This window comes from Triturus cristatus, chromosome 10, assembly GCF_964204655.1.
Source record: "Triturus cristatus chromosome 10, aTriCri1.1, whole genome shotgun sequence".
Classification (NCBI taxonomy): domain Eukaryota; kingdom Metazoa; phylum Chordata; class Amphibia; order Caudata; family Salamandridae; genus Triturus; species Triturus cristatus.
Window position 1 is genome coordinate 992355617 of NC_140593.1, and position 26089 is coordinate 992381705.

The 26089-nt window shown below is 44.1% G+C and overlaps 1 protein-coding gene across 10 annotated transcripts in view; it reads right to left on the minus strand.

The window, feature by feature from the left end:
• TOM1L2 (target of myb1 like 2 membrane trafficking protein) overlaps nucleotides 1-26089 on the minus strand; it is a 429404-nt gene that overhangs the window by 13525 nt on the left and 389790 nt on the right. For 8 of the 10 annotated variants that reach the window (XM_085628956.1, XM_085628954.1, XM_085628953.1 and 5 more), the window contains 2 exons: nucleotides 12183-12242; nucleotides 7696-7732 (listed from right to left, as the gene is read on the minus strand). In XM_085628956.1, the coding sequence (XP_085485082.1) occupies nucleotides 7696-7732; nucleotides 12183-12242 (97 nt within the window). The remainder of the gene's footprint in view (nucleotides 1-7695; nucleotides 7733-12182; nucleotides 12243-26089) is intronic. The other 2 variants (XM_085628959.1, XM_085628958.1) reach the window with 1 other exon arrangement.

The following is a 26089-nucleotide window of genomic DNA, read 5'->3' on the forward strand; positions in this document are numbered from 1 at the left end:
CCTTGGATCTCATCACATATTGTCAGAAGTTAGAGTTCACCAAGATTCCGCCCACCTCTACACCAAAAAGAGGACGCCCACCTCACATCCATCTGCTTCGGAAGGGAGAGCTAGCTACGCTAACCAAAGGTTCAAGAGAGAAAGGCCCACATTCTCAGCAAGGAACAGGCTTCTATTCTCGGTTTTTCCTCAAAGACACAAAAACAAAGGCTTGGCGATCCATCACAGACCTCCAGAAATGAAACAAGTATTTCCAGAAACAATTTGAGCCTTCCAGGAAAAGCTACAAAACAATAGATTCAAACAAAAGAATCATTCAAGGGGCTAGTGATCTTCACACAGGCATGGTGAAAGCTCTTGCCTTGTGGTACCAGCCCTCCCACCTATCAGATGACCTCACTCTCTTACCTCAAATATCTCACTTTGTAATGACCACAAATGCCACCCTGGAAAGCTGGGGCGGTCATCTACAGAACCTGCAAATTCAAAGAAGGTGGTCTCCGCCCCAAAAAAGCTTGCTCATCAATTGCCTACGGCTCAAAGCCAACAAACTCAGTCTCCAAGCTTTCCTGCCAATGATAGCAGAGTCTTCGGTGTTAGTTTGCACGGGCAATACCATCAGCAGGCAATAAAGCAGCCTGCACGAATGGTAGTTTGATCGGTCGGCGCTCAATATGATGATCTTATTCTGGAGCAAACTGGCTCTAGATCCCATACATGCCAATTATATGTAAGTGGTCATCCACATCTAGGATCGTGGGGAATACCTTTCGACAGATGGCCCGGGATCTATGCTTACCTTTTCTGCTGATACCTTTAATACCAAAGGTTCTCAGCAGCAGGAAGGCAGAGCGGTGTTGTCTCATCCGGATAGTCCCCAGGTGGCCCATGCAGCACTGACATGGAGCTTCTCTTGCTATCGAAATACAACCACATTCACCTTCTATCATCCCCTAAACTTTTGACGATGAACTAAGTTCATCATCCTTCATCCTGATCAGACTTCTCTACTCTTATGCACACGGCTCCTAAATTCCATTAATTCAAAGACCTCAATGTTCCTCAGGACTGCAGGTGTATTCTCTCCAAGTCAAGGGGAAAGCCACAATAAAGGCAATTAAACTGTAATGGAAATGTTTCTGCCTATGGCGCCACAAATGAAACCCACATCATCTACTAGCACAATCTGGTAGATAACTACCCTGTCTCCTCTTGCTAGCTCAGTTAGGGTTGGTACACGGGTCTGCTAAGGTACGGCTTGCAGCAATATCAAGATATAGATGCCCATCTCTCTTTCTTGTCTTGCAGACTCATCAAATAGTTCATGAAAGATTTATTATCAGTTTTTCCCTCAAGTAAGGGCTTTTTCCCCAAACAGGCCCCTGAACAGAGTTCTAGTTCAACTCATGAAGAGATCATTTGCACCCATTCACAGAGCACACCTCATATTTCTCACATGGAAGGTCGCCTTGTTACTAGCACTCCCTCCAACCAGAAGGGTAGAGGAGATACAAGTTTCTCAACTCAAGAACCTTCTTGAGCCTCTGCAATTTAGTACTTCTCAGAACCATCCAAAAATGTTTTCCCAAGGTTCCTTCAGATTTTGCCTCAATGAACCTATAATGTTTCAGACTTACTACCAGAATCCAACATCACCAGCTGAGAAGTCCATTCATATGCTATGAAGTGATATCTAAAATTCTACTAACATCACGCTAAACAACTCATGAGAACTGACCAACTGTTGGACTCAGATGGACACACTCGTAAGGGTGCTCCAGTCATGATGGCAACCATTGCTCGATGAATTTCAGCTGCAATCCAGTTCTGCCACTCAAAGGCTGGCAAGGCCCTCACAGCGAAAACCAGGGTGCACTCAACTAGGGTAGTTTCTACCTCAACTACTTTGTTTAAGGAATTGCCCCGGGAGAAGATATGTTGTGCTGCGACTTGGAAGAGTGTGCGTGTAATTCATGCAGCATTATTACCTGGAAAAGGCACAGCGCAGTGATTAAGCGATTAGACAGGTTTTACTCAGTACTTAATTTGAGCCGGTGGTTTCCGTTGCTCAGCACCAGTAAGTAACTTGTTTTCTTCCAAGCGCACCCACCCAAAACAAAAAAAATAAATTCTCAGAGCCACTGGAATTTATACAGTAGTCATGTGATTCGAATAAACCTTGCTCAAGATCACAAGCAGATAAACCAAAAGAAAAGGTATCATTACATTTGGGTGCTCTGAAATCAAGAAGGTTAACTTCAGCAACTATGTCAATTAATGGTAAATTCAGGTTAACAAAAGTAACGGATCTAAATAAGTCAATGAATTTGAAACCGTTCTTTCTGTTAAGTTCTTCGTTAGCAATCTTGTACAATTATCACATTCTGATTTTAAAAGGCAATTATGCTCCCTAGCCTAGCTTATATGAAGTATGGAGATAAATCACAGATATCTCAATATCAAGGGAGATAAGTTGATGATGAGTTTGTCTAACTACACAGATGAGAGGAGGTGCCTCGCATTCCAAAACATACATATGAATTAGCATTAACAAAATGGGTAAGCAGCTGAAATCCAAGGGAATGATGCAGGGATCTGGAAGGAAGGAAAATTTTACTCATTAAGCATCTGTTTGAGGCATGTAGTGCTGTGCATACTCCTGCCATCTAGTAATAGGCTTGGATATGCACAACTTGTTTTTATTCAAATAAGTCTTTAGAGCCACCAGGTATTGTGACTCCTCCCTTAGCTAGTAATGTGCATAGTTAGATTGTTTTCCCGCGCGGCATGTGAGGATGGAGATAGAGTATGAGACTGTGTAAAGATGTTCATGCAACAAGTAAGTAACATTTAAGTGAAAGAACATTTCTCCATCAACCATAGGCTTCCGGGGAGGAGGGTGGCACATATGAATGTACTGCACTACATGCCACAAACAGATGCCTACAGGGTACGTAACATTTACTGTTTGTGGCATGTGTAGCTATAAATACACATGCTGCGCATAGAACATGAAGGAGTTCCTCCATAAGGCAGTGCTTAGCCACAGGATGTTGCAGAAGATTGAAATAGTTTTCAGAAGACAGCCTGGTTCACCTGGGCTTGCTGTCTTGCTAGGATATCCACCCAGTAGTGTTTTGTGAACGAGTGTGGTGTGGACGAGGTAGCTGCTTTACAGATAAACTATTGGAATGTTGTGTAGGAAAGCCATTGAGGCTGCTTTTTTACATGTAAAATGCGGCCTTGGCGGAGTCGGGAGCTGCCTTTTGGCTTTGGCATAGCAGGTTTGAATACATTTGACTATCCGGCGAGCTATCCCTGCTTTCGAAATCGGGCTGCCCTTATGTGGTTCTGAACAGGCTACAAAAAACTATTGTGTTGTACAAAATGGTTTTGTTCTATCAGTAGAGTACATGAGGGCTCTCTTTCCGCGTAATGTGTGAAGGACTTTTGCTGCTACTGCGTTTGGATGTGGGAAGAACACTGGTAGTACTTTAACGTTACTTTTCTTACTTAGTGCTGGATACCTAGATTCAGCACTGGGACATTTCCTGAAAACAGTTGAGAAAATGCATTTTGGTTATTTGTGTGATTAAGGAATATTCTTAGTTTTCAAAAGTCGACATTTAAAAACGTTTTCACATAGAATCACCAATGTTATCCTATGGAAGGAAATTCAATTTGCAGGTAAGTTACTTTAACGTTACTTATCTTCCTCAGTGCTGGATACCTAGATTCAGCACTGGGACATTTCCTGAAAACAGTTGAGAAAATGCGTTTTGGTTATTCGTGTGATTTTTAAGGAATATACTTAGTTTTCAAAAGTCGACACTTAGAAACTTTTTGAGAGAAAAAGTGTCAATGTTATTCTATGAGAAAAAACAGGTTATCGGTTTCGAGGTAAGTAATTGGTCTTTGGAGTTAGGGTTCTAGGGTTAGACTCAGGGGTCTCCCAGGGTCAGTGATGCACTGTTGTTGCACTCCCAGTGGCACTAGGGCGGCCGGGTGCAGAGTGTTGAGACCCAATGTTATCCTATGGAGGATAGGAGGGCTCCGGCTGGTGGCTGCTGGCAAGCAGACCACGGGGTTGTGGGAGCCCAGCTCCTAGGGTTTAGATCAGGGCAAGTTGGGGACCAAGTTAGCACAGAATGGGCACCCTCAGTGGCACTAAGGCGGCCGGGTGCAGGGTGCTGTTTTGAGGTCGGGTGCCCTGTTGATTTCAATGGGGATTCTCCGGGGCAAAGAAACACTGCAGGCTCGGGGACGAGGATCTTCCAGGAGCGACCACCACTTCGAGGGGTAAGTTGGGATGTAGAGGGTTGGTTAGGCACGCTGGGTTGGGCACACAAGGCCGTGGGGCGTCGGGTGCAGGGGTGCCTTGGGACGTCGGATTTTCTTACCCACTCTGGTCGCGGTGGGGGGGGGGGGTCCTCTGGATTGAGGCTGCAGGCGTCGTCAGGATACTTGTGGCAGGTCAGGGGTCGCCGGATCTCGGGTCAGGATCGCCAGGGGGACCTCCTCGTGTTATTTGTCCACTCGAGCTCGGGCCGGATTCGGCGGGTGCAGAGTGTGCGGGATTCGCGGTTCCTGGCTGTCACCAGAAACTGCACGTCCGGTGTTCACGCAAGAAACAGCTTGGAAAGTGAAAGCATGCAGGTCCTCCGGGGTTTTTGAGGTTGCTGTCCACTAGACACACCAGGGTTTTCAGGAGCAGGTTCTAGGTGAGACAGGCCTGTAGGGCTGGGGCCAAGTCAGTGGGCGTCGTCCTCTTGTTAGCTCTGCACGGCTTCTCGTCCTCCTTCTTCTCTTCTTTTTCTTGTGGTTGCTGGATTCGAGGAAGGAAGGTTCAGGGTGCCCCCTAAATACTAAATTTAGGGGTGTTACAAGTAGGTAAAGGGCAGGGATCAATGGGTCCCATCCCTGGGCTGAGTCCCCACATCCTCAAGATTGCGGGGACTCAAGGTTGTGCTTCACTTCGCGTCCCCCACCTGAGGGGTGGAGTTGGCAAAGGTGGGCACACCTCTTTTCCTCACTTGTTTTTCCCGCCGGTTCTCCTGCCCAAAGTGGGGAGTAGAACTAGTGGGGACCAGTTGCTGAAAGCAGCAAATGTTCTGGTCAGGCTCACAAAGGCGACAGGCCTTTGAAGTCTCTCCTTCGTGAACCTTGCCCATCCTGGGGGAGGAGGCTTGGCACCTTGTCCCAGGATGTGGACTGTTCAGGCCCCCGAGAGCAGCGAGCCCTCGACCCAGGGGTCCAGAAACATGTCTGGTGGTAGCAGCCTAAGCAGCCACTCAGTCAGGTCACTAGATGTGGGTCGAATTTCAGGGGCATCTCTAAGATGCCCTCTGTTGTGCATTTTACATTAAATCCCACACTGGCATCAGTGTGGGTTTAATGTGCTGAGAAGTTTGATACCAAACTTCCCAGTCTTCAGTGTAGCCATTATGGTGCTGTGGAGTTCGTAACGACAAACTCCCAGCACCATATACTCTTAATGGCAGCACTGCACTTACAGTGCCCAGGAATGGACTTGGGCACTGTAGGGGTACAGAGCTCATGCACCTGTACCCTCACCACTGGCATAGGGCACCCAGCTAGAGGGGTGACTGATGTATGCCAGGGCAGTGGTTTGTGGCCATGGCACACAGGGATGTGTGCCATGTCGACTCTTCACTTTGTTCTGCACCAAGGCACTCAGTCTGCAAAGGCAGTGTGTGAGTGTCCGGGTACAGGGCCTCTGAGGGTGGCACAATAAGTGCTGCAGCCCTTAGAGGCCTTCTCTGGTCACAGTGCCCTGGGTACCTGTGGTACCATTTACCAGGGGCTGACATGTGGCCAGAGATGCAAATTGGGTTTGTTTTTGGGGAAAGAACACAGGCCGTGGAAACCCGAGTGGCGGGGACCCAGGGCACACCAAGAAAAAGTGCATCAGTAGTCTGGCAAAAAAGTGGGGGGGTTACTGCAACAGAAACCCACTTTCCTACACAACTGCTGTAGCTAAATTAAATCTAATGGATGTGTAAGCCAAGACTGAGTCCTGCAAATGCAAAATGTAGCAAACAATGTCCTGCACTGTTGGTTTTAATGGGTCAATGTGTTTGCATTGTCGGTAATCTATGGTTTGGCTCTGAGTAGTCCTTTAGAGCCAAAGTCGAGCCACCAGAGGGCACTGATAAAACTGTTTGCGTCGAAGCTGGCCAGTGTTATGCGGCTGGCTGGGTGCTCTGAAGCCATAGGTCGTCGCCCACCGTGACTGGGAGACAGGGGCGGCCCAGAAGGCTGTGTCCCCGAATGCAGGCTAGATGTCCGGCCCCTGAAGGGCGGTGAACGTGTGGTACTCTACAGTCATCTTTTGACATTGAGCCGGGGTCGGCTGTGGATCTAGGTTCTCGGAGTCCGACGGATATTCGGGTTCCAGGCTGAAGGTCAAGGCCTGTTTGGTGTCGACGTCTGCTTCTGATTCCTCTCCTTCAAACTCCTCACCAAAGATGTCAGGAGGATCATAGTCACGATGTTGCGTCACGAGACGCAGAGCGAATAGATGGTCCTATCAATTCAGGATGGTCTTTTTCAACCTGAACGCGAGGTAGGCAGATCAGAAAATCTTGCTGTGGCCCGGGACAGATAAAGGTTGCAGTCCATGGCCGGTCTGTTCACGAGTACTTCGCATAGCGGTGTGGACAATATCTGAAAGGCGTCTTTTCCATCACGGTTTTACCCTTCTCGAGCATGAGACTTTATGAAAGAGTCCCGAAAGGGGTGAGGCTCTATGCAGAAATCAACGACACGGTCGATGCAAACCCGCAGGAAAAAACTTAGGTGCACCGAAGGATTGTTCCAAGGTTACCGGGAATGGAGAACTCGAGAGACCCTGTCAAAGACCGACATGCTGCACTGATTCAGAGCACCGGCGAAGCACGTCCGACACTGACAGAGAAACCAAGCAATCCAACTATGGAGTTGATGCCCATGCGCATTACCAGCTTAGGGAAGAGTCATTATACCTCGTATGTTGAAGGACTTCTTCGAACAAAAACAAGTTGTTCATGTCCGAGCCCAACACTAGACGGCAGGAGTATGCACTGCATGTGTAATTACAGTTACACATGTCACAAACATAATGATTCTACCATGTTATGTCTTCAAAACCCATGATGGAGAGAATGCCCCACCAGCGTTATTGATGCCCATATTATTGGTAACCCCAAGGGAAGGGGCAAGCAAAATATAAGTCTGATTTTCAGCGTGACTCGAAACCCTACCTTGCGCATCTCTCTCTTTACCAACAGCAGACCATTGGCATTTGTTTTGTTACTGATAGTCTCTTTTGTTTTATGTTAAAAAAAGTATGATTTACAAATATTATATTTCAGTATTTTTCTTTTACTCTTCTCTTTCCTTATGAATTCTGTCAAAATACAACGTGCAGTGATGTAACCAAAGGTACATTTTTACCTATAAACTTTTGTAAATACATTTACTGATCAGCAGCTCAAAAACTTTGAATAAAATGTTTTGTTACAATAACAACTGTACCCTGACAGGTCAACATTTCTAGTGATGGATCCAGAATGAATCCGATATTTTGTTTGTACTGTCCAAGCCCTAAATCAAGGCCCACCTTTGCGTTATACATTGGTATATGCTTCAGAATGGAGAGTGGAGTAACAGAACAGTCAAGAGGTTCACCCTTACCTTCACTTGTCACACCTTCTTCCAGTTCATCCCCTTTCTGTTATTAAAATGAAATAGAGTGTTTTATCAGTAAGAAAGCACTGCAGGAGTTCTTAGATAAAGATTTTACAATAGCTCATTTTATAACCACACAAGAAATCTGCAATGCGCTGTCTTGCATTACAATTACAACAAACATTACAGTGGCATAAACGTGGAATTCCTTTGCAGTTGGGCAATTCACACATTTCTCATTCCCCTTTTTTGTCTCGACTTGATAAGTCTGCTCTAGTTTCTACATTTTATAAACTATTTAAAAAAAACACAAAGCATTCAGCCGTAAACCATTTCATCAGCAGTTTGCCAGAAAGGAAGGAGGCTGCTTCAGAAAAGGTATAATAATAATCCAAAGTAGTTATCACTTCTGCGATTGTTCACCTTCATTCTATACTTTGCTCTAAATGGTGGTACAAAAATATGAACATCTTTGTAAGGTAAACATCCCTGTTAAATCGCACCTGGCTTGGTATATGAGGAAGATGATCTTGAAGATCTCTCAATGGTTGAAGAAAAAAAGAATAAATGTGCCAGTCTTTGCAAATAGTGCAGAAGGGAACAGAAAAAGTAGGAAAAACATGTTTGAAGCTGCTTTATAAGAGTTCACTGGCATTTGCAGAACTAACTGTCCGCTGCATGCCACCCAGCCCTAGTGTTGCAACATTTAGTCTTATACACACACACAGCACTAACAGTCACAGTCAAGCAAAGCATATTTTTACTATCACCGGTTAATATGCACCCATTGATACTTAGCAATCACATCCTTGCAGCATAAGAGAAACTTGAACTGCAACATATGAGATCATGCAAGATAAATAAATGTCCACTGTTAAAGATAAATGACCAGTGTTTCCACATTTTTTCAATAATCTGACAGCAGACTAAAATAATAAAATACCATCTTCACTCAAATCCCTAAACAAGCCCAACTTCTGTGTCATTTTAGTCAGTCTGAAAGAAACCTTTTTTTTAAGCATTAGGGTAACTTTTTCTCTGGACGACCAATGAAACTCTGGGGTATTGAGCACCTGGCAGGTCTTTTGAGTTGAAGATTCAATGCACATTTTTTTAGATAACGTTAGAGGTGCTATTTTTAAAAACACTGCATTAGCTCACTTTTGAGACAGACTCAAACCAGAAAGAACCTGTTAATCTCCATTTATTCGTTACAGCCTGTGCTTTTGGCAGAGATACAGATTGGAAGCCGTATATGTACAATGATTATCTAAATACCAAGACTGCTATCAGCAAATAATCAAATATAGGCTTACTGAAGGAGTCTTAACAGCATAGTTGGAACCAAACTAAAAACCGAGGCACTGGAGACAAATCTGCCAGCAATCAAAAATAGAAACTATAATTTGGAACGGTTATCCTAATCAGAATCTGTTTAAAAAGAATCATATGTTAAATTTGGGATTGGTGGATGTTCAATGGGGAGAATTCCTGTTCTAGACCAACTCACAGTGCTATTTGATGTTATTTAAGGAGTTTTTGCTGAAGTCTTCTCAATTACATATCTTTTCTGAACGTATGTTTTATATTTCAGAGCCCAGTTTAAGAAGCTAAAGGCAGACTCATTCTGCTGTGCAATGTATACATACCACAGGGAGTGATATTTTAAGTACCATTTACAGCTGGATTCATCTGATCGCCCAAGTTAAAAAGACAGTGCCCAAATTACAACGCACATTTGAGTCAAGGGTTTACAACACAATTATTTTAATGCTACGGAATTGTGTACGTTAGAACTGAAACTAAGCTAACAAAATAAATCAATTGTCACAGCTAAAATACATCCCCATCAAATACCCTAAGAAATTAATCAACACTAGTTCCCACCAGGCATCTCGGCTGTCAGAAGCTGGGCACTGTTCCAGAAAAGGATGTCAGTGAGTGAAAGGACCAATAAATGTGCTAGCCCTGTTGGATTCAGAAAGTTCACTGATCTATTGCTCTTCATTGCTCCGACACAATATCAGTGGATCCATTTTGCGTTGGAAAATAAGCTTCTTTGTCTTCTCCAATGGATGGAAATTTATTTCATAAAAACGTACAATCAACATCTTTCTTCTTAACTTAATTATATGAGTGGACCATTTCAAGTCAATGTTTATGGCTTCTTCTGCTCCCCCAAACACAAGTGGTTCTACTTAAAAGGATTAAAATATAAAATATAAAATGTACTCTCCAGAGAACAAGGGAGGTTTAAGTGTACTCTAGTCCACATGGGAAAACATCAGATTGACGGTCAGAAGCCTTAAATGTCACCATCACTTCACATGCAAATAAGCAAGTAGAAGAAGATATTCTGTTCTCAATAGTAATGTATGATCATGTCCTATATGGAACCAATGCCCATAAACCGAAATGTGCAAGCTGATGCATTATCGCTGTGACAAAGTAACTGAAAAATAAGTCCTATGGTTTGAATGACAGGGCAGGTTCTAAACATGCTAAATTGCAGTTATTCTAAAACATCAGAAAGGTTGCTGGTGGACAATTCTGCTACTATTACTTATGTCAAGTGAATGTGTACTAATGATTGCAACCCAAGCAATCAATCATTTGAGAAATAACGTATCACAAAAATGATGACGATTAGATCACATCTGCTCACAGTGAAGTGAAAGTTCAGCATTTGGTTCACCCGCAGGACGACCACAGGAGGTGTTATCAGGTGATGAGGTGGCAGTGGCATATTCTTTAGGCTCAGAATCGATGAGATGTGGTCTCAGGGCGTGGAGCTATTCTTAGGGTCCAGGTGCAATTGGGGATTACTAGGAATTATTATTTGTGGGCACCATAACTTTCAAGTAATATCTAAGAGTCACCAATACTTGTGCATTCCAAATTGCTTTTAGGCACAAGACTAATGAATTAACAAACCTGAGTAGTCAAGGTTTAGCGAAGGAACTGGTATGGAGCAAGTGCTCCCTCTATTTTGTTTTTTTTATGTGCTGACTGTAGGGAGATATTTTGTCTCGGCCCACTTGTAGCTCAGTCACTAGGTTGGTACATACATCAAAATAGAGGAGTCGGAAGACTAATTGGAAATGCGCTGTTGATACATCTAGGACTTCATCTTCAGTTAAAATCATACACATAGGCTTTATGGTAACAGAACAGCTAAGTGTTTGACAGACTTTGAATGAACGGTGGCCCAAAGTATCATCTAGCTGATTTAACCAGGGCACCACAGCACAAACGAACAATGAATTGCGTATCTAATGACAGTACTGCAAGCATCACCAGGCCATAGCATAATCCTGACTTAAGACAACAGATGACTGTCCATATTTGCCTTTTACAAGGGACAGCTGAAGGTCAATGAACTTTAATATACTAATTTTATTAGCCTCAGGTATTTATTGTATTTAAGTAAGACTACACATACAACTGTAGCTGGGTATTTTATAGTTAATGGACAGAAACTAGGGTTGCTAAATGACATTCTAAATTACATCAAACAACTTTCTAGAATCTACACTTTTAAATTGCTGGGGCTTAACACATTTTCTGATCCCACCATTTATGTATTCCTGTAATTGTACATTTAGGACATAGAAGTAGCATCAAAGGTATCTGCAAAGAGCCTCCAGGGAAAGGTGGTTAGGGAGTAGGTCCAATGAAACAGGGCATCAGCATTTTTGTAATCAATAAGCCTTTAAGAATAGGTATGTCTTATGAGATATCTTGAGTTGTAAAGTTACCTTTAACGCCAAAATCGTTCTCTCTCACAAGATGTATGGAGAGTTGTTTTGGGTGGGTGACTAAGTCTGAAAAGTTGTGGCAAGATAGGAGGAGCACCTCCAGGCAGGGCATAATACATAAGGCTTATGACCAGAAATGTAACCATTATTTGCCCACAAGTGAGTGGAATGGCTCCAGACCCAGAATTATGGGGTCCGTAGGCTTCATATTTTTAAAGACTTACAAACTGAAGAACAAGTTCACACTAGATTGTTTTAATGCATCACTTTTTCTGTTCTGTGAAGTACATTACAAAAGAAGAATACAGTCTGGTAAAGAAATGTAATACCGTTTCATCATTAGGAGTAAGGAACAAAAGTAACAAAACTGTTCCACACCTAAACAACTGGGATTACTAATCATACAGATATGATACAATAGAATTTTTTTCTACTCTTTTGGGAGGCAACAACATACTGACTGTAAAAATCAATCTGACAAGCAACAATGTATTATTAGCAAATATATCAGGACTACTCTCTTGTTTGAGATACCTGGAACCAAACAAATCACCCAAAGGAGCTTTAACTACTGTAACTCTCACCTAGGAAAAACAGTTTAAATATCTCTAGAGCATTCATTCTAGAATGTTACTATATTTAACATTTGTTGGAAAAAAAGGTTTCTGCAAAGAAGCACTAGAACCCTTCGCCCACCCCCCCCATACTGAAGGTGATTAAATATGAAAATCTCACCAAGTCTGTTCCGAGCCACTCTTCTATATCATCCATGACTGAGGGCTGCGCCACAGGGATCTACGGAACGCAGCGAGGAACACACCATGACCAAGCCCAGGCAAAACCAAAATCACATCCACAATCATGTGCACAATAAGAAATGGAAAAGAAAAAAAGCAGAAGAGTAGCAAAAATCAAATCAAAATGAAAACATGAGATCAATTGGAAAACATAAAATATAAACACAAATCAAACATCAATACAAAAAAAATGAGAAACTTATAATTAACAATGAAACAAACGACAAATGATTACAAAAGCCACTCATTGAAACAGTTATGGATGTGAAATTCTAGCTCAGATTCTTAGTATGGAAACTTTTTTCACTGCAGATTTTTTTTTTTAACTGAAACCTGAAGGTTCCAAAGATACACTGTCACATAGACATTTCTTGTATTGTGCCATTTATGTAGTGCTTCATACCCCCGAAAGGTTTACAAACTGCTCTGATTTACATTGGATTACTGGGCATCATTTTTGCTGCACTAAAGCCTGAGTTGTGTGAGAATAGGTGTCGTTTTGTGAATGGATACTTACCATCTGTAGGGTGACTTGTATAATGAAGTAGAAGCTACCTTGATGAAGGGCCCAGAAGTAATTCAATATGTAGATTTACAAATGAGAGACACCTCTCCTGAAGGCACATTTAAGCAACCAGAGAATACTGTACGAGTCCAATAACGTGTGTCAGAAGCCGAACCCTTAAAAGCACGGAATACTGCATAGAGTCCACCCAGGAGAAACGGAGGCCCATTCCCTATACTGAGCTAGATTCAGTTGAGCCAAGAAACCAGTGCACCAGATCCTGTGAAAATTTGTAATAGTCTTATTACGAAGGGACTCAAAATCACTAAATCTGTGAATTCTCACCATTTTACTAACCCACAACACACATCAAGGAGAAAGAACTGATTTCCTAAATTCAGGCCGTATCTGCTTTCTCCAGGAATTCCCTACAGAGGGTACTAGCTAATAAACCAATATTTGGAAACAAAAATATAGCTTGCAAGCGGGTGTATACTCAAACAATGATGATTACCAACCCGTAAAAAATGTGAACATTGACTATTAATTCTCTGGAAACAATGTTTGCAGAAACCATGGTAATTTTCTAAACCAAAAATGCTTAGTGGGAAAAATATCATTTTATTCAATGTATTTAATGACTGTCAACTGACATGTAAAGAACAAAAATAAGATCTTACAAGACATCCAGATTCTTGGCAACACACATCCACAAAAATGTTTGGGCATGACGGTATATCGGTCTCAAAATGCCCGAGGCAGAACTTCAGAACTACAGGGCAAAGAGAATCGGTAATGCAGAGCATCCTAGGTAAATCCCTCGCAACCATCACATATTGACAATTATTTCCTAAACAAACGAGTCCCGATACAAGAAAGCGATTAACCGTGTGAGTTGAGATGAAAATGTATCTAATCTAAATAATAAGTTCAAATTCTGTAGTTCATACACCTTCTTACATCAGGGTAAACCAGAGATAACTAGTGTATTGGATCACCCCAGTTAGAGAGTATTTGATGCAAGTTGGTATGATGGGCTAAAGCTCTTTCAATCTCTGTGAACCAATTTATCTACATGAAATTCTGGCAATATTTTTTAATCTGCATCCAAGAGTGTTATTATTTGTTATCAATTTGATCATGTTAGTTCACCTCAGCTGGGCAACAATTCTGTTAATAAGCACCTGTGATAATTCTGGAGAAAAAAGTGCTGAGCTTAATTTTTAAATAGGATTCCAGTGTCTTCTGGCTATCATTATACTTTATAAGGTTACATTTTGGGTTTCTTATAAGTACCATGTTGTCACGTCCCAGAGACTTCTGGGAACCACTAGTACAGTACCTGCAATCAACGCAGGAAGAAACAGACATACCATATTGGAAGACCTGGGATCCACAACACTCAGACCCTACCAAGAAGGTCAATGTTGCTAAATAGGGGTAACTCAGATACCATGAACAATAACAGATCAGGATACAACAACAGTACTAAACATTGATGTAGAGGTCATTCACTTACTATTTATTGCTGTGCTGTGAACATTGTTAAATGTACCATACTGTGGAAAGATGGCATGTGACTTTATGACAATAGCATGTACGAATGATTCATATTTCTTTTGTAATGATATGATGCTGGTTGGACAAAAATAAATAAATACATTTTTAAAAATTACCATGTTGTCTTGTAAGGCGGAAAATATCTGTAGGCCTCTAACATAAATTGAAGAAACGGTCTAGCAAAAAGCTCTACAGAGATCAGTGCTCTTCACTCCTTTAATTAGGGATTCTAAGTCAACGATTAGTGAGATCAACAACCTGTCCAGGCAGAGGGACAACATGCCTCAGATGCTGAAAAGAGGCAGAATATTCGCAAAATAATGGGGAGATGTTATGGCCACACAGCATACAGTGACTAGAGGCCTACCCAGTCTCAAAATAAAGCAAAGCTTGCTAAAACTGGGAACCCAACAAGAAGAGGATTCATATGAAACAGATGTTATCAATATTTGGGGAAATAATCCCCAAACATTGCATACTCATACACCAGACAAACCTACAGGGATTGAAGGCTAAAGATATGCAGGAAATCATAGTTGGGGGGCGGGGGTATAGGTGATGAAAAAAGCGGGGGATGATGATAAATTAGCCAAAGATTTGATATAATGTGCAGCATTACTTCAAAGCCTAACAGACACCCCTTTGTACCTCAGTGCTATGCCTCCGGAAAGTACAATAACTAAAGAAATAACATGCTAAGAGGGGGTCACGGTTGATGGATATCAACGCCAATGAAATGTTAAGGCGTCTGAGGAAGCGATCCCTGGCAGTAACTGATTGTGTACCTGCATACTCCTTTTCTTCAACTCTACTTTTGGGAAACCAGTATATGAAATGCCAATGTCTACATAAGAACATATGGTCAATGCTTATAGGTTTCCATACTATAAAATGGTGGCTATTCTTCCTCTTTGTGAAAATTTTGACATAAAAAATATACATTCTAATGTTGCAAAAAAAAAAACCCATAAGTAACCCATTTCAGCATGAACTATATAAAGTCAGCTATCTCAAACACATAAAAAAAAAAAAGATTGTGGATTAGATGATCTGTTTACTAGAAGGTTCGCCAAGGGTCTTTTTAAGTGCAGATGTCTGCAGTGGATGGCCAGGGGACACATATGCTTCCTATTTAAAGAATATCTTTAGGAAATTTGCCAAGGCAATCCATTATGTACAGAGGACCAGCAGTCCAAGCCACTGAACTGTTTTTGTATGGAAAGTCAAACCCAAAATTACTAATCCTATAACCGCTCCCCCTTCCATCAACACTGGCCATTGGCTGGAAGTCAGGTAGTAGTTTATATTTAGGACTCAGCAGCAATTTCCCCCTCCAATTCCAGCCCTCAAGACGCAAAGAGGAAAGAGTTAAAGGGCGTATAATGTCAGTAGCCACCAAAGCTCAGAGTGCTCCTGTTTTTTTTTCCTTTATTGGCAGAAATCGTGCCAGAATTGCACAAAACCTCTTAATATTGTTATAAAGGTAGTTGATATGCTCATATGCCAAAATCATCTCCTCCACTGGTTCCTGGCTATTTCTTATAAGTTATGCTGAAAGAAGCTTGGGTCTTGCCTGCTGTGTTCCTAGCTTCCACAGATGATTTCGAAGACAATGTGTCCTAATCGTTAATCCCGGACAATATAACTTTCCTTTACAGCTTCTCTTTTCTCTAGACAAATGTCAGGTTTTAGCACTTACACTATATTTTACCAAGTTGCCTCTTGCGCCAATATCTTTAAACACCTTGATTTGTTTTGGTCACATCCATCACCTTAAATCGTACTAGGGTGTAATACGTTCTTTAAAGGAACTTCTGTTACCCAAAGATATTGGATGTGTTGTGGACATATTGTATATGACCTCTGGAACAAAGGAATTTGGTGGGTGAATCCATACATCTGTTTTCAATTAAGTGGTGGGTGTGAGACATCTCAGAGAAACAGCAGTTCATGTTAATCTATAAATGAGCAGGCCTTACCCCTTAATGCATGTAAACAAAAACAAATCAGGATATGTGACTTCCTCAATTAATAGTTTAATAAAGATGCCATACTTTTGCTGAGTGTCCGCTGCCCAGGTAGCGCACAAAATTATAGGGTGCATTATGAGACAAAAGACATTCCTCTGAAAGTGCTTTTACCAACTGATGCAGATGGGGACAGTCCGTACAAACTTTAGGCTGGAGGGTGAACAAGTAATTTTGTATGGTGGACATTCCATACGCTAATCTGTGTTCTGGAGTTTTGCCGTAACCTTTCTACACGCTGTTCTATGCGATGACCTTTAATCCTGGGCAGTTGGCATATACTGTACAGTTTGCCAACTGATTAGGAATGATTTATCCACAAAGTGTGCAAGGCGGGGTTGAAGAGTCCAGGAATAAACCGTCTGTTGAAACAATCTCTGTTACAATACATGCAAGCTGAAACGGTATGTGGCTGTTTATGGACATATAAAGGGAATACAAGTACATATATGTTCACCTCAGTCATCTTAGGGCAGACAATGTGACAACTACACTGGCTGAGAGTTAATCACTTTATATTTAGTTATTACCATGACACAACTCTAGTGGTTCAGTTATACAAACCCTATATAATGCTCCACCCTCCTTAAGAAAAAGACGTACATGTGTGTCTCTTCTGGAAAGACCCTTCTGTTTGGATCAGAACTTATTTCATGTGTATGAACTTCCCGCTCCACTGGAAAATACCTATATTCCACTGACTACATTACAACAATCATACATTTGTTTAAGAACACTTTTTTAATTTTTTTATTTTAAAACATATACATTGACACATAAAACTAGTACCATATCCTAAGGAAACAATGCAATGTACATATCCAAATCCTTGAACCACACAGCCCTGCCCTCCTCATTTCATCATAAGCACAGAGTAGATCGCCTGTAATTTATCACATGGCCATTGCAGTACGGGTCCAGGGGGACCATATTCTGAACACCCGTGCAGACTAGTTCTTCCAGTGCTGCACAGTGATTAATTCCATTAGTCCACTCCAGGATTGAGGAGATGGGAGTTGCTTGCCAATGACGGGATATCTCTCTTTTGGCCATGAGGTAACCCATGGCAACCAATGTGCATGCACTCCTTGGGCTCCCTATGGAGTCCATCACCCCCTAATAAGACTATCTTTGGTTTCATGTCTAAAGGCCTGCATACCGCATCTCCCAAATGTCATTCAATGCCTTCCAATAAGGGACAATTACAGGCCATTCCCAAACAATATGGAAGGTGCCAGCAGAGGAAGAACACCTGAGGGAGGCAGTGGTGGCCTCTCTTCGCATTTGCTTGAACCTGAATGGGAGATAATAGAATTTATGGAGGTATTTAAATTGAATTAAACAAAAGCATGATATTGCTGCAGGTGGGGCGCCATCTAGGCTCAACCCATTCATCACCTTTGATTACTACCAAATCTGCCTCCCACTGTGTCCTGAGGGAGGGTTGTGGGTCAGGAGAGATATTTGTGAGTGTTTTGTAAAGCCTAGACATGCCCCCTTTCCCAAGAAAGCACACTAAAGGATTATTTTTAGGGAGGGAAATGTGTATTTCAATGTACTGCTAGTGCATGTCAGAGGGACAATTTGTAATCTGTGATGGTGGAAATCTGCAAATTAAACCTGCAATCTGCAAATTAAACCCAGATCAGTTGACTGGGGGTGAGTGCTTGCAATGTTCAACACTCCGTCCCTCATTTCCTTTGGTTTTGCTTTGTTCGCCATAAGTTGGCAGGGTATGCTCAGACGTGAGTCCCTTGCTCACTTTGCCACTGGATTCAAGCAAGCCTGGCTAAAGACGGCTGAAATGCCAGAAACCGGTCCTAGGAAGCTTGTTTCCGGTCCAGGGAAGGCATGGCTTGGCAGTTCGGGCTGGACTGTTCCCATGAGGCACAGGGTCAGACTGATTTGCATATGGCCATGTCTGAACTGGGGTGGCAGAGTGGGCTAAAGAACTGTGGTGGATTAAACCCAGATCAGTTGACTGGGGGGGAGTGCTTGCAATGTTCAACACTCCGTCCATCATTTCCTTTGGTTTTCCTCGGTGGAAATCTGCAGACAGGTCTTGGAAGGACCTAATAGTGTCGGACCTCCACACATTACCTCGTGTAGAAAGTCCTATCAAGTCCCATTTGGTAAAACCGGTCATCTATGTTTTCGGCCAACCAGATCCCTGCCACAGCAGGGTTACTGCTGTTAACTTTCCATGCCAACGTATGTATTTCAAAGCCGTGTGCCAACAAAGGCGTTGGAGACGAAGGACGGTGGGGACAAAGGCAGGGGGGGGCGGGGGGTTGGGAGATGGGGAGACTTATACCAAATGACACTTGTTGCATTATGATAGCCCACAGGAAAGTCCCGATTTGGGCCCGTAGGTTCAGAAAAAGGAAGGGGGCAGAGTGTACAGGTAGTGTTGGCAAACATATAGAAATAGTAGGAGTGAGACCATCTCGAATGGTGCCCCCGACCCGCCATAGTCTTGCTTCCTTTTGCTAAGCAGCAGGCCCCAGTATCACTGCTGGGTAAAGGTCACAGTCATGCCCAGGTACCGGAAACTGTCTTCAGTCACCTGGGGACCAGATATGATTAACCTTCCCAGTAACTAGCCCCTCATCGGCACTAGGACGGACTTCTCCAAGTTCACCCTAAGCCCCAACACATCAGCGTAGAGCTGAAGATTTTTTATCAGGTGCAGGACCGTGGCCTCCGGACGCTGGACATAATGAGCATACCGTCTGCATAGAGAGAGGTTCTGTCCTCCAGTCCACTTCACCAGCAGAATTCTTGCACTCTGGCATCCACCCTGATTAACTCCGCCAAGGACTCCATCACTAGGGCGCACATTAATGGGGAGAATGAGTCGGTGTTCCTCTCCATCGGAAAGGGTCAGTTGACTGATCTCTGCCCAAAGGTCTTTGCAAATGGTGTCTATCCAGCAAATAAAGATGGGTCCCAGTTGCATTCTACACAGGACCTCTAGTAAACAAGAACTGGCAAAGCCAATAGGTCTCACCTTTAGGACCGTATAAGTGTTTAGCCAGAGCTATTGGATATGCAAATGTCTTTAAGCTACGTTGTAGAGCATTGTGGTTTCTGTGCAGCATGTTGAAAAGTTAAAATAAGTAAATGTTATAAGCATTTTTGTTATTTTACATACAACCAAGGAGCCATTATGTACAACTGAATGACCCTATTTAAAAAGTTTTTTTTGTCCTTGCAATGCTGGCAACATCTTTCTGTCTGTTCTAATGCTGGTTGTTTTAGCTTTTTTTTTGTTATTGGGGGTGGGCTGGGATAACAAACAACGAGATACTGGAAGTTGGGAAATAGTACCGAAATTACTACATGAGTAGCAGACGGACACTAGGGGAGAATCAACAGATGCCAGATTCCGAGGGCAGACTAAGGGGGTGCTGAGGTGGTGGTGGTGCTGAGGTGGTGGTGTGCTGGTGCGGTGGTGATGCTGAGATGGCGCTGAGTGATACTGAGGTGGTGCTGAGTGGGGGCAGTGTGGGCTGGACACTGACCGGTAGCGAGAAGGTTCAGGGTGCTCCTCAAGCCAGGATCAGGCATTCTCAGTCGTACAGAATAAAAAGGTTTTGTCCTTATAGATCACTTTGAGCTTGGCCGGAAATTGTAACATTTTTTTTAAAGGTCTTTTTATTTAGGCAAGAAAACAGACTAATACACCAGATCTCGTCATTATCTTGAATGGCAAGACACCAAATAAACTGCAGTACACATTGGACACGTTCCTTCCCTATCATGCTCCAGTCTCATAAACAGTGTCAGCAATACAGTTTTAAGGATGAGACCTAGTCGCACTCTCCAGAAGAAGGGAAGCTCAAAGACCCCCTCTGTAATCATTCCATTTACCCCAGATTGTCTCCCATTTTTTAGGACAACCCCTGTTCTTGTAGACCACTCTTTCGGCCACCATGCACAAGTCAATGTCCCATTTTCAGTCCCTCAGGTATGGAGCCATATCGGCCCCAACTGACGTTCAATATTGCGCTTGGCTATCGCCAGACCCAGGGTCATCCAGGTCCGATCCATATGGTTCAGATCAGTGGTGCCTCAAATGTCAAGCAAGCACCACTTAGCGGAGAGTCAAATATTGTAATTTAAATGCCCTGAGTTTTGCTTTAACAGCTATAAAGGAGTGTCGCTGTCTTTTCACCATGAGGGTTTAGTTGGGAAACAGCATCACTGGGACCAACTTGCAGTTTCCAAATCCCTGCGTGCCTCATGAAGGATGGTGTCTTAGTCTGTGTAATTTAAAAGCCTGGCTGTCATCGCCCTTAGAGGGGCTCCGGTGGCGGTGGTGCTGCTAAGGATCTATACGCCCTCTCTACCACAAAGCAGGATGAAAGTGTCCCAGCGGGAATCCTGGAGGTCAGCCAGTTGGTAACACATTGCGTGGGGCGTCCGTCCTCCGTCCCCTCTGGAATCCCCACTATATGGATGTTGTTCCTCCTGAAACGTTCTTCCACTTCCGTGGCCCTTGCCTCTAGCTAGTCCTGTCAGTTCTGGAGCGTTGTTATGGTAGACTGGTAAGTGTGAGCAGTGTCTTCCACCTCAGACAAGCGATTACCGTATCAGTGACCCGGTCGGACACTTTCCCGGAGATCCTGCCAGGGCAGAGAAAGATCCAGACTGAGCGCGCCAATTTTCCCCTCAAAGGAGGTTCTGAAGTCTCAGATCACCTGCAGAATGGATGCCATCTAATCAGATGAGGGTGCTGGCTCCAGTGGCTTTGGCTAACAACCTTCTCGCTCGCCCCCGACACAGGCCAGCTTAGTTAAACAGTTGATTCTGTCCTGTGTGGTGGAATAATCAAGTTTGTCTTTGCCCATGCTGCCTGCGTGTGACCCAATGACACCCAGACAGTTGGGTTGGCACCCTGGTCGAACAAGAGGAGAGGAGGAAGGAATGGGTGGCCGTGATCTGCTGGACCGAGGATCGGGAGCAACATTGGGTGACCTCAGTGGCGTCGCAGAGCCTCACCAGCCATCTTTGACTATTCCACCGTGTGGGGAAGACCGACAGATGTGGCTCGCTGGTAACAGTGGGGGAGGCAGATAAAGAAAGTCCAGCTACGCAGCACGTGTGATTAAGATAGGGCACCACTTGCCTCTCCAATCAGGTACATATAGGCCTCCACGCCGGTATTTCAATGGTAAAGATGGCACCGCCGGTAATGAGGAGTTAGCAAAAGACATAATTGATGGACGGAATGCAGAAGAAATCAAAACATTCACCCCCAGTCAAGAGATCTGGGTTAAATCCATCATTCTTTTGCTCACCATGCCACCCCAGTTTAGACCTGGCCATATGCAAATCAGTCTTGACCCTGTGCCTCATGGGAACAGTCCAGACCGTGCCACTGGAATCAAGCTATCCTGGCTGAAGAGTGGTGAAACCCCGAAACCGGTCCTAGGATGCTTGGGTCCAGTCCAGGCAGGACCTGGCTTGGCAGTTCGGGCTGTACTGTTCTCATGAGGCACAGGGTCAAGACTGATCTGCATATGGCTGGGTTCAAACTGGAATGGCATGGTGAGCAAAAAACAGATGGATTTAGGCCCAGATCTCTGTACTGGGGTGAATGTATGACATTGTTCTGCATTCTGTCCATCAACTGTTGTTTTTGTATTTGTCACCCCGAGTGGGACGGGTATGCTCAGATGTGAGTCCCGTGTTCTCCGTGCCACTGGAATCAAGCTATCCTGGCTGAAGAGGGGTGAAACCCGGAAACCGGTCCTAGGATGCTTGGTTCCAGTCCAGGCAGGACCTGTCTTGGCAGTTCGGGCTGGACTGTTCCCATGAGGCACAGGGTCAAGACTGATTTGCATATGGCTGGGTTCAAACTCGAATGGCATGGTGAGCAAAAAAACGATGGATTTAGGCCCAGATCTCTGTACTGGGGTGAATGTATGACATTGTTGTTAGGCTTCCTACATATCCCATAATGCACTAGGAGTGTAGTTGTCTTCCATTAGCATGGATTTCATCACGGATCTTCCACCTGTTCAAGGTTTCAACACTATTTTAGTAATAGTGGACATGCTATCACAAATGGCCCATTTCGTCCCGCTAAAAAAGATACCCACAGCTGTAGATCTCATTGACATATTCGTCACCAATGTTGTCAGGTTACATGGGTTACCCACTGTTATATTTTCTGACAGAGGCCCTCAGTTTGTGTCCAAGTTCTGGCAAGGCTTATGCAAGGTTCTTCAAATAGATCATCGTCTCTCATCCGCGTACCATCCCCAAACTGATGGTCAAACCGAGAGAACCAATCAGACACTAGAACAAATCTGCGGTGTTTGATAAGCACTACCTCCAATGACTGGCTCAGAGCACTCCCTTTGGCAGAGTTTGCGTATAACAATGCCACACATTCTTCTTCTAAGGTCTCCCCATTCTTTTTTACTACAGGGTGTCATCCCAAATTCTTGCCTTTGTCCCTACCTCTCATGGACACTCCCGCAGTAACTAATCATTATAACCACCTCAAATCTATTTGGGAACAAGCCACAAAACATTTGGAAGAAGCTAAACAGTCAATGAAAGCACAAGCGGACAAACAGACGCCCTGCGCCTGAGTACAGTGAAGGAGAAAGAGTGTGGCTGTCCACAAAGAATCTTAAATTGCCAGGTCCTAGGAAATTACAACCTAGATACATCGGACCGTTCCCCATTCTGCGAGTGATCAATCCTGTTACTTGTAAACTAGACCTTTCACCTGAATTGCAAATCCATCCCGTCTTCCACATGTCCCTCCTTAAACCTTATACACCTCCCTCATTTCCTGAGCCTCCTCCCCCTCCTATCTCAATAGGAGAATTAGAATATGAAGTGAAAGGTATTCTAGATTCACGTAGACAGGGTGGCAAGTTACAATATCTCATAGACTGGGTTGGGTACACCCCTGAAGATAGAACTTGGGAACCCTGCTGAGAATATACATGCCCCTCAGTTGATAAGACTATTTCATAGGAAACATCCCACCAAACCACGACCGAGGAAGGGTCGTTAGGGGGGAGAACTGTTAGGCTTCCTACATATCCCATAATGCACTAGGAGTGTAGTTGTCTTGTGTACCTTCCCACATTACCTTGAGATAAGGTCAGCTGACTTGAACAAGCTTATAAGCTGACAGGGGCTGCTCCCAGGTGCTTGGCTTTGCTTCCTGGTAATTGAGCCCCGCCTTCTCCTGAGAACATTCTCTTCCTGTCTCGTGGCGCGAGGACGCTGCAAGACATCCCTGTTTCCTGAGACCATTGATTTGTTGCAAGAAACCCCCGTTCCATTTCTATCGTAAGCGCGAGGATGCGCTGTTTGGATTCATTTCTATCGTGAGCGCGAGGACGCGCCATTTGTATAGTTTGAAACAATCCTTCCCGTGATTTACAGAGCGCAAGGTAAGCGCTGAGGAAGCTGTAAATTCACTCGGCTCATTGTTTGTGAACTTTGTTCTGGATACTGTAGCGCGAAGGAGCGTTACAGGAAATCAGCCTTTGCTACATTTTCAACCACAGCGCGAGTGCGCGTTCAGCACCAAGCACGGGCTATTTTTTTTATATTATTTTTATTTTCGTTGTTACGAACTTTAGGAGGCAAATAACGCAAGGCATTGTGGTAAAAGGAGGTCGTCTGTTTACTAAGAAATAATCCAGCTCTGAGTTAAGAGCCACACGTTTATAATAGCGCTAGGAGGCGCCACCCCTGCTTTTTGTTTACTGGAATGGACTATTGAATAACTAATTGTGACGCCGTATCCAGACTCCTCTATTCAACTCCTACAAAATTCATTGAGGTCAAGAAGTAAGAGAAGCTCTGCTCTACATTACCATATGCCTTTCTATTTTCACATAAGTGTATGACTGAACAGTTTTTGCTGATAAGAGACTGTTATTTTTACAGCAAGAGTCATACTCCTGATATCTCCTATTGTATATTCGGATGCCAGTTGCATTATTTCCAGACCTGAGTGCTTTCTATCCAGGACCTCAACATCCTGTACACTCCCCACGAATAATTTCGATTTCCTTACGGAGTGTGTGTAAACATCCTTGGCATCCATATCAAGCGTGAGTGTGAGAATGTAAACAAGAGTTTCTTTTAGAATCTAGGGATTAGACAGCAGCTGGTTCTAATTTCTATGTCTATTGTTTATCTTCTATTGCTGCAGGTTCCTGTTTTCGTCTCCTCCTGCTGTTCCCACAGACCATTCTAAACAACCTCCTGGTGGCTCATTCCGGTCTCTTCGCTCCTCAGATATTCCTCCCCATTCTTGCTTGTTCAAAGGGCAAGGGGTGAGTGGTCTCTGGGGAGAGGAAAGGCACAATCTTCGCTCCCGTGGATATTGGTCTCTTCTGTACTACGAAGCCTCGGGTCTTCACATTGTTCTGCATTCTGTCCATCAACTGTTGTTTTTGCATTTGTCACCCCGAGTGGGACGGGTATGCTCAGACGCGAGTCCCGTGCTCTCCGTGCCACTGGAATCAAGCTATCCTGGCTGAAGAGGGGTGAAACCCCGAAACCGGTCCTAGGATGCTTGGTTCCAGTCCAGGCAGTACCTGGCTTGGCAGTTCGGGCTGTACTGGTCCCATGAGGCACAGGGTCAAGACTGATTTGCATATGGCTGGGTTCAAATTGGAATGGCATGGTGAGCAAAAAAACGATGAATTAGGCCCAGATCTCTGTACTGGGGTGAATGTATGACATTGTTCTGCATTCTGTCCATCAACTGTTGTTTTTGGTAATGAGGAGTTAAGCACTTGAAATATGCCTCATGTGCAGTATATCAATGCTGTGCCCCTGGTGCTTCCCAGCCCCGATGCGCCAGGCCCACCACAATCAGGGCCGTCCCTGGGGATCCTACATTCCAGTGCTCTCTATGACAGGGTAGGCAGAGGTGGTGTGGGGAGGCGGGGTGGGATGAATCACTGGCATCCCCATCGACACCCAACCCCCGGGCAGGCCTGCCCAGCAATTGCTGCTCTTGAAGGGTTCCTCTTTACCCTCTGGCTGGCAGGCAGGCCCTCAGGCTGCGAGCCACCACACCCTGGGGAACTGAGGGCAGGCACGCAGCACCGGGACGAACTCTGCTGAAGGTTCCTCTATTGCACTGGGACTCCAGCAGCAGCCCATGCAGTGCCTCTCGCTCTGCTCTTGGTTGCTCCGGCGGGAGAAGTCCCAGACTGTGGATGCAGCCGCCACCTCACGGCTTCAAAAGGTCACGCCCAGTCCAGCAAACAGCCAGTCTCCTATTGCCTTAATACGTCAGTCTGTAACTCTCTAAACAGCCACAAGGGGATAACAGGAGTAGGCTACCTCGTCTGAACCCTGACGGGGGTCTGCTGGGTCAGGAAAAAGTCAGATATAACAGGGGTGAGGTGCAGAGCTCACCAACAGGCATTCGCCACTTTAATTGCCGCAATGCTGCCCGATAAGGAGACTTGTTTCCTTTGCCTCAGATTTAAATAACACCATGCTTTCAGTTTCACATATGGCCTCAATCCACTTTATAGCTATTTATGAACTTTGCTACCCTTTTTGTATACCCTGCTTTTAAGCACCAATGCTGCCCTCAAAGACTTAATGATCATGAGTACTTGTAGTTGACCCTGAATATTGTTCACCTCCCTTAGGTTAGCCTTAGAACCCTCAAACCTTGTATCTATGCTCTGCAGTTTTGAAATCAGCCTCCAGTCTATTCTGCATCAAGGCTCTCAAGCTTAGTTTGGA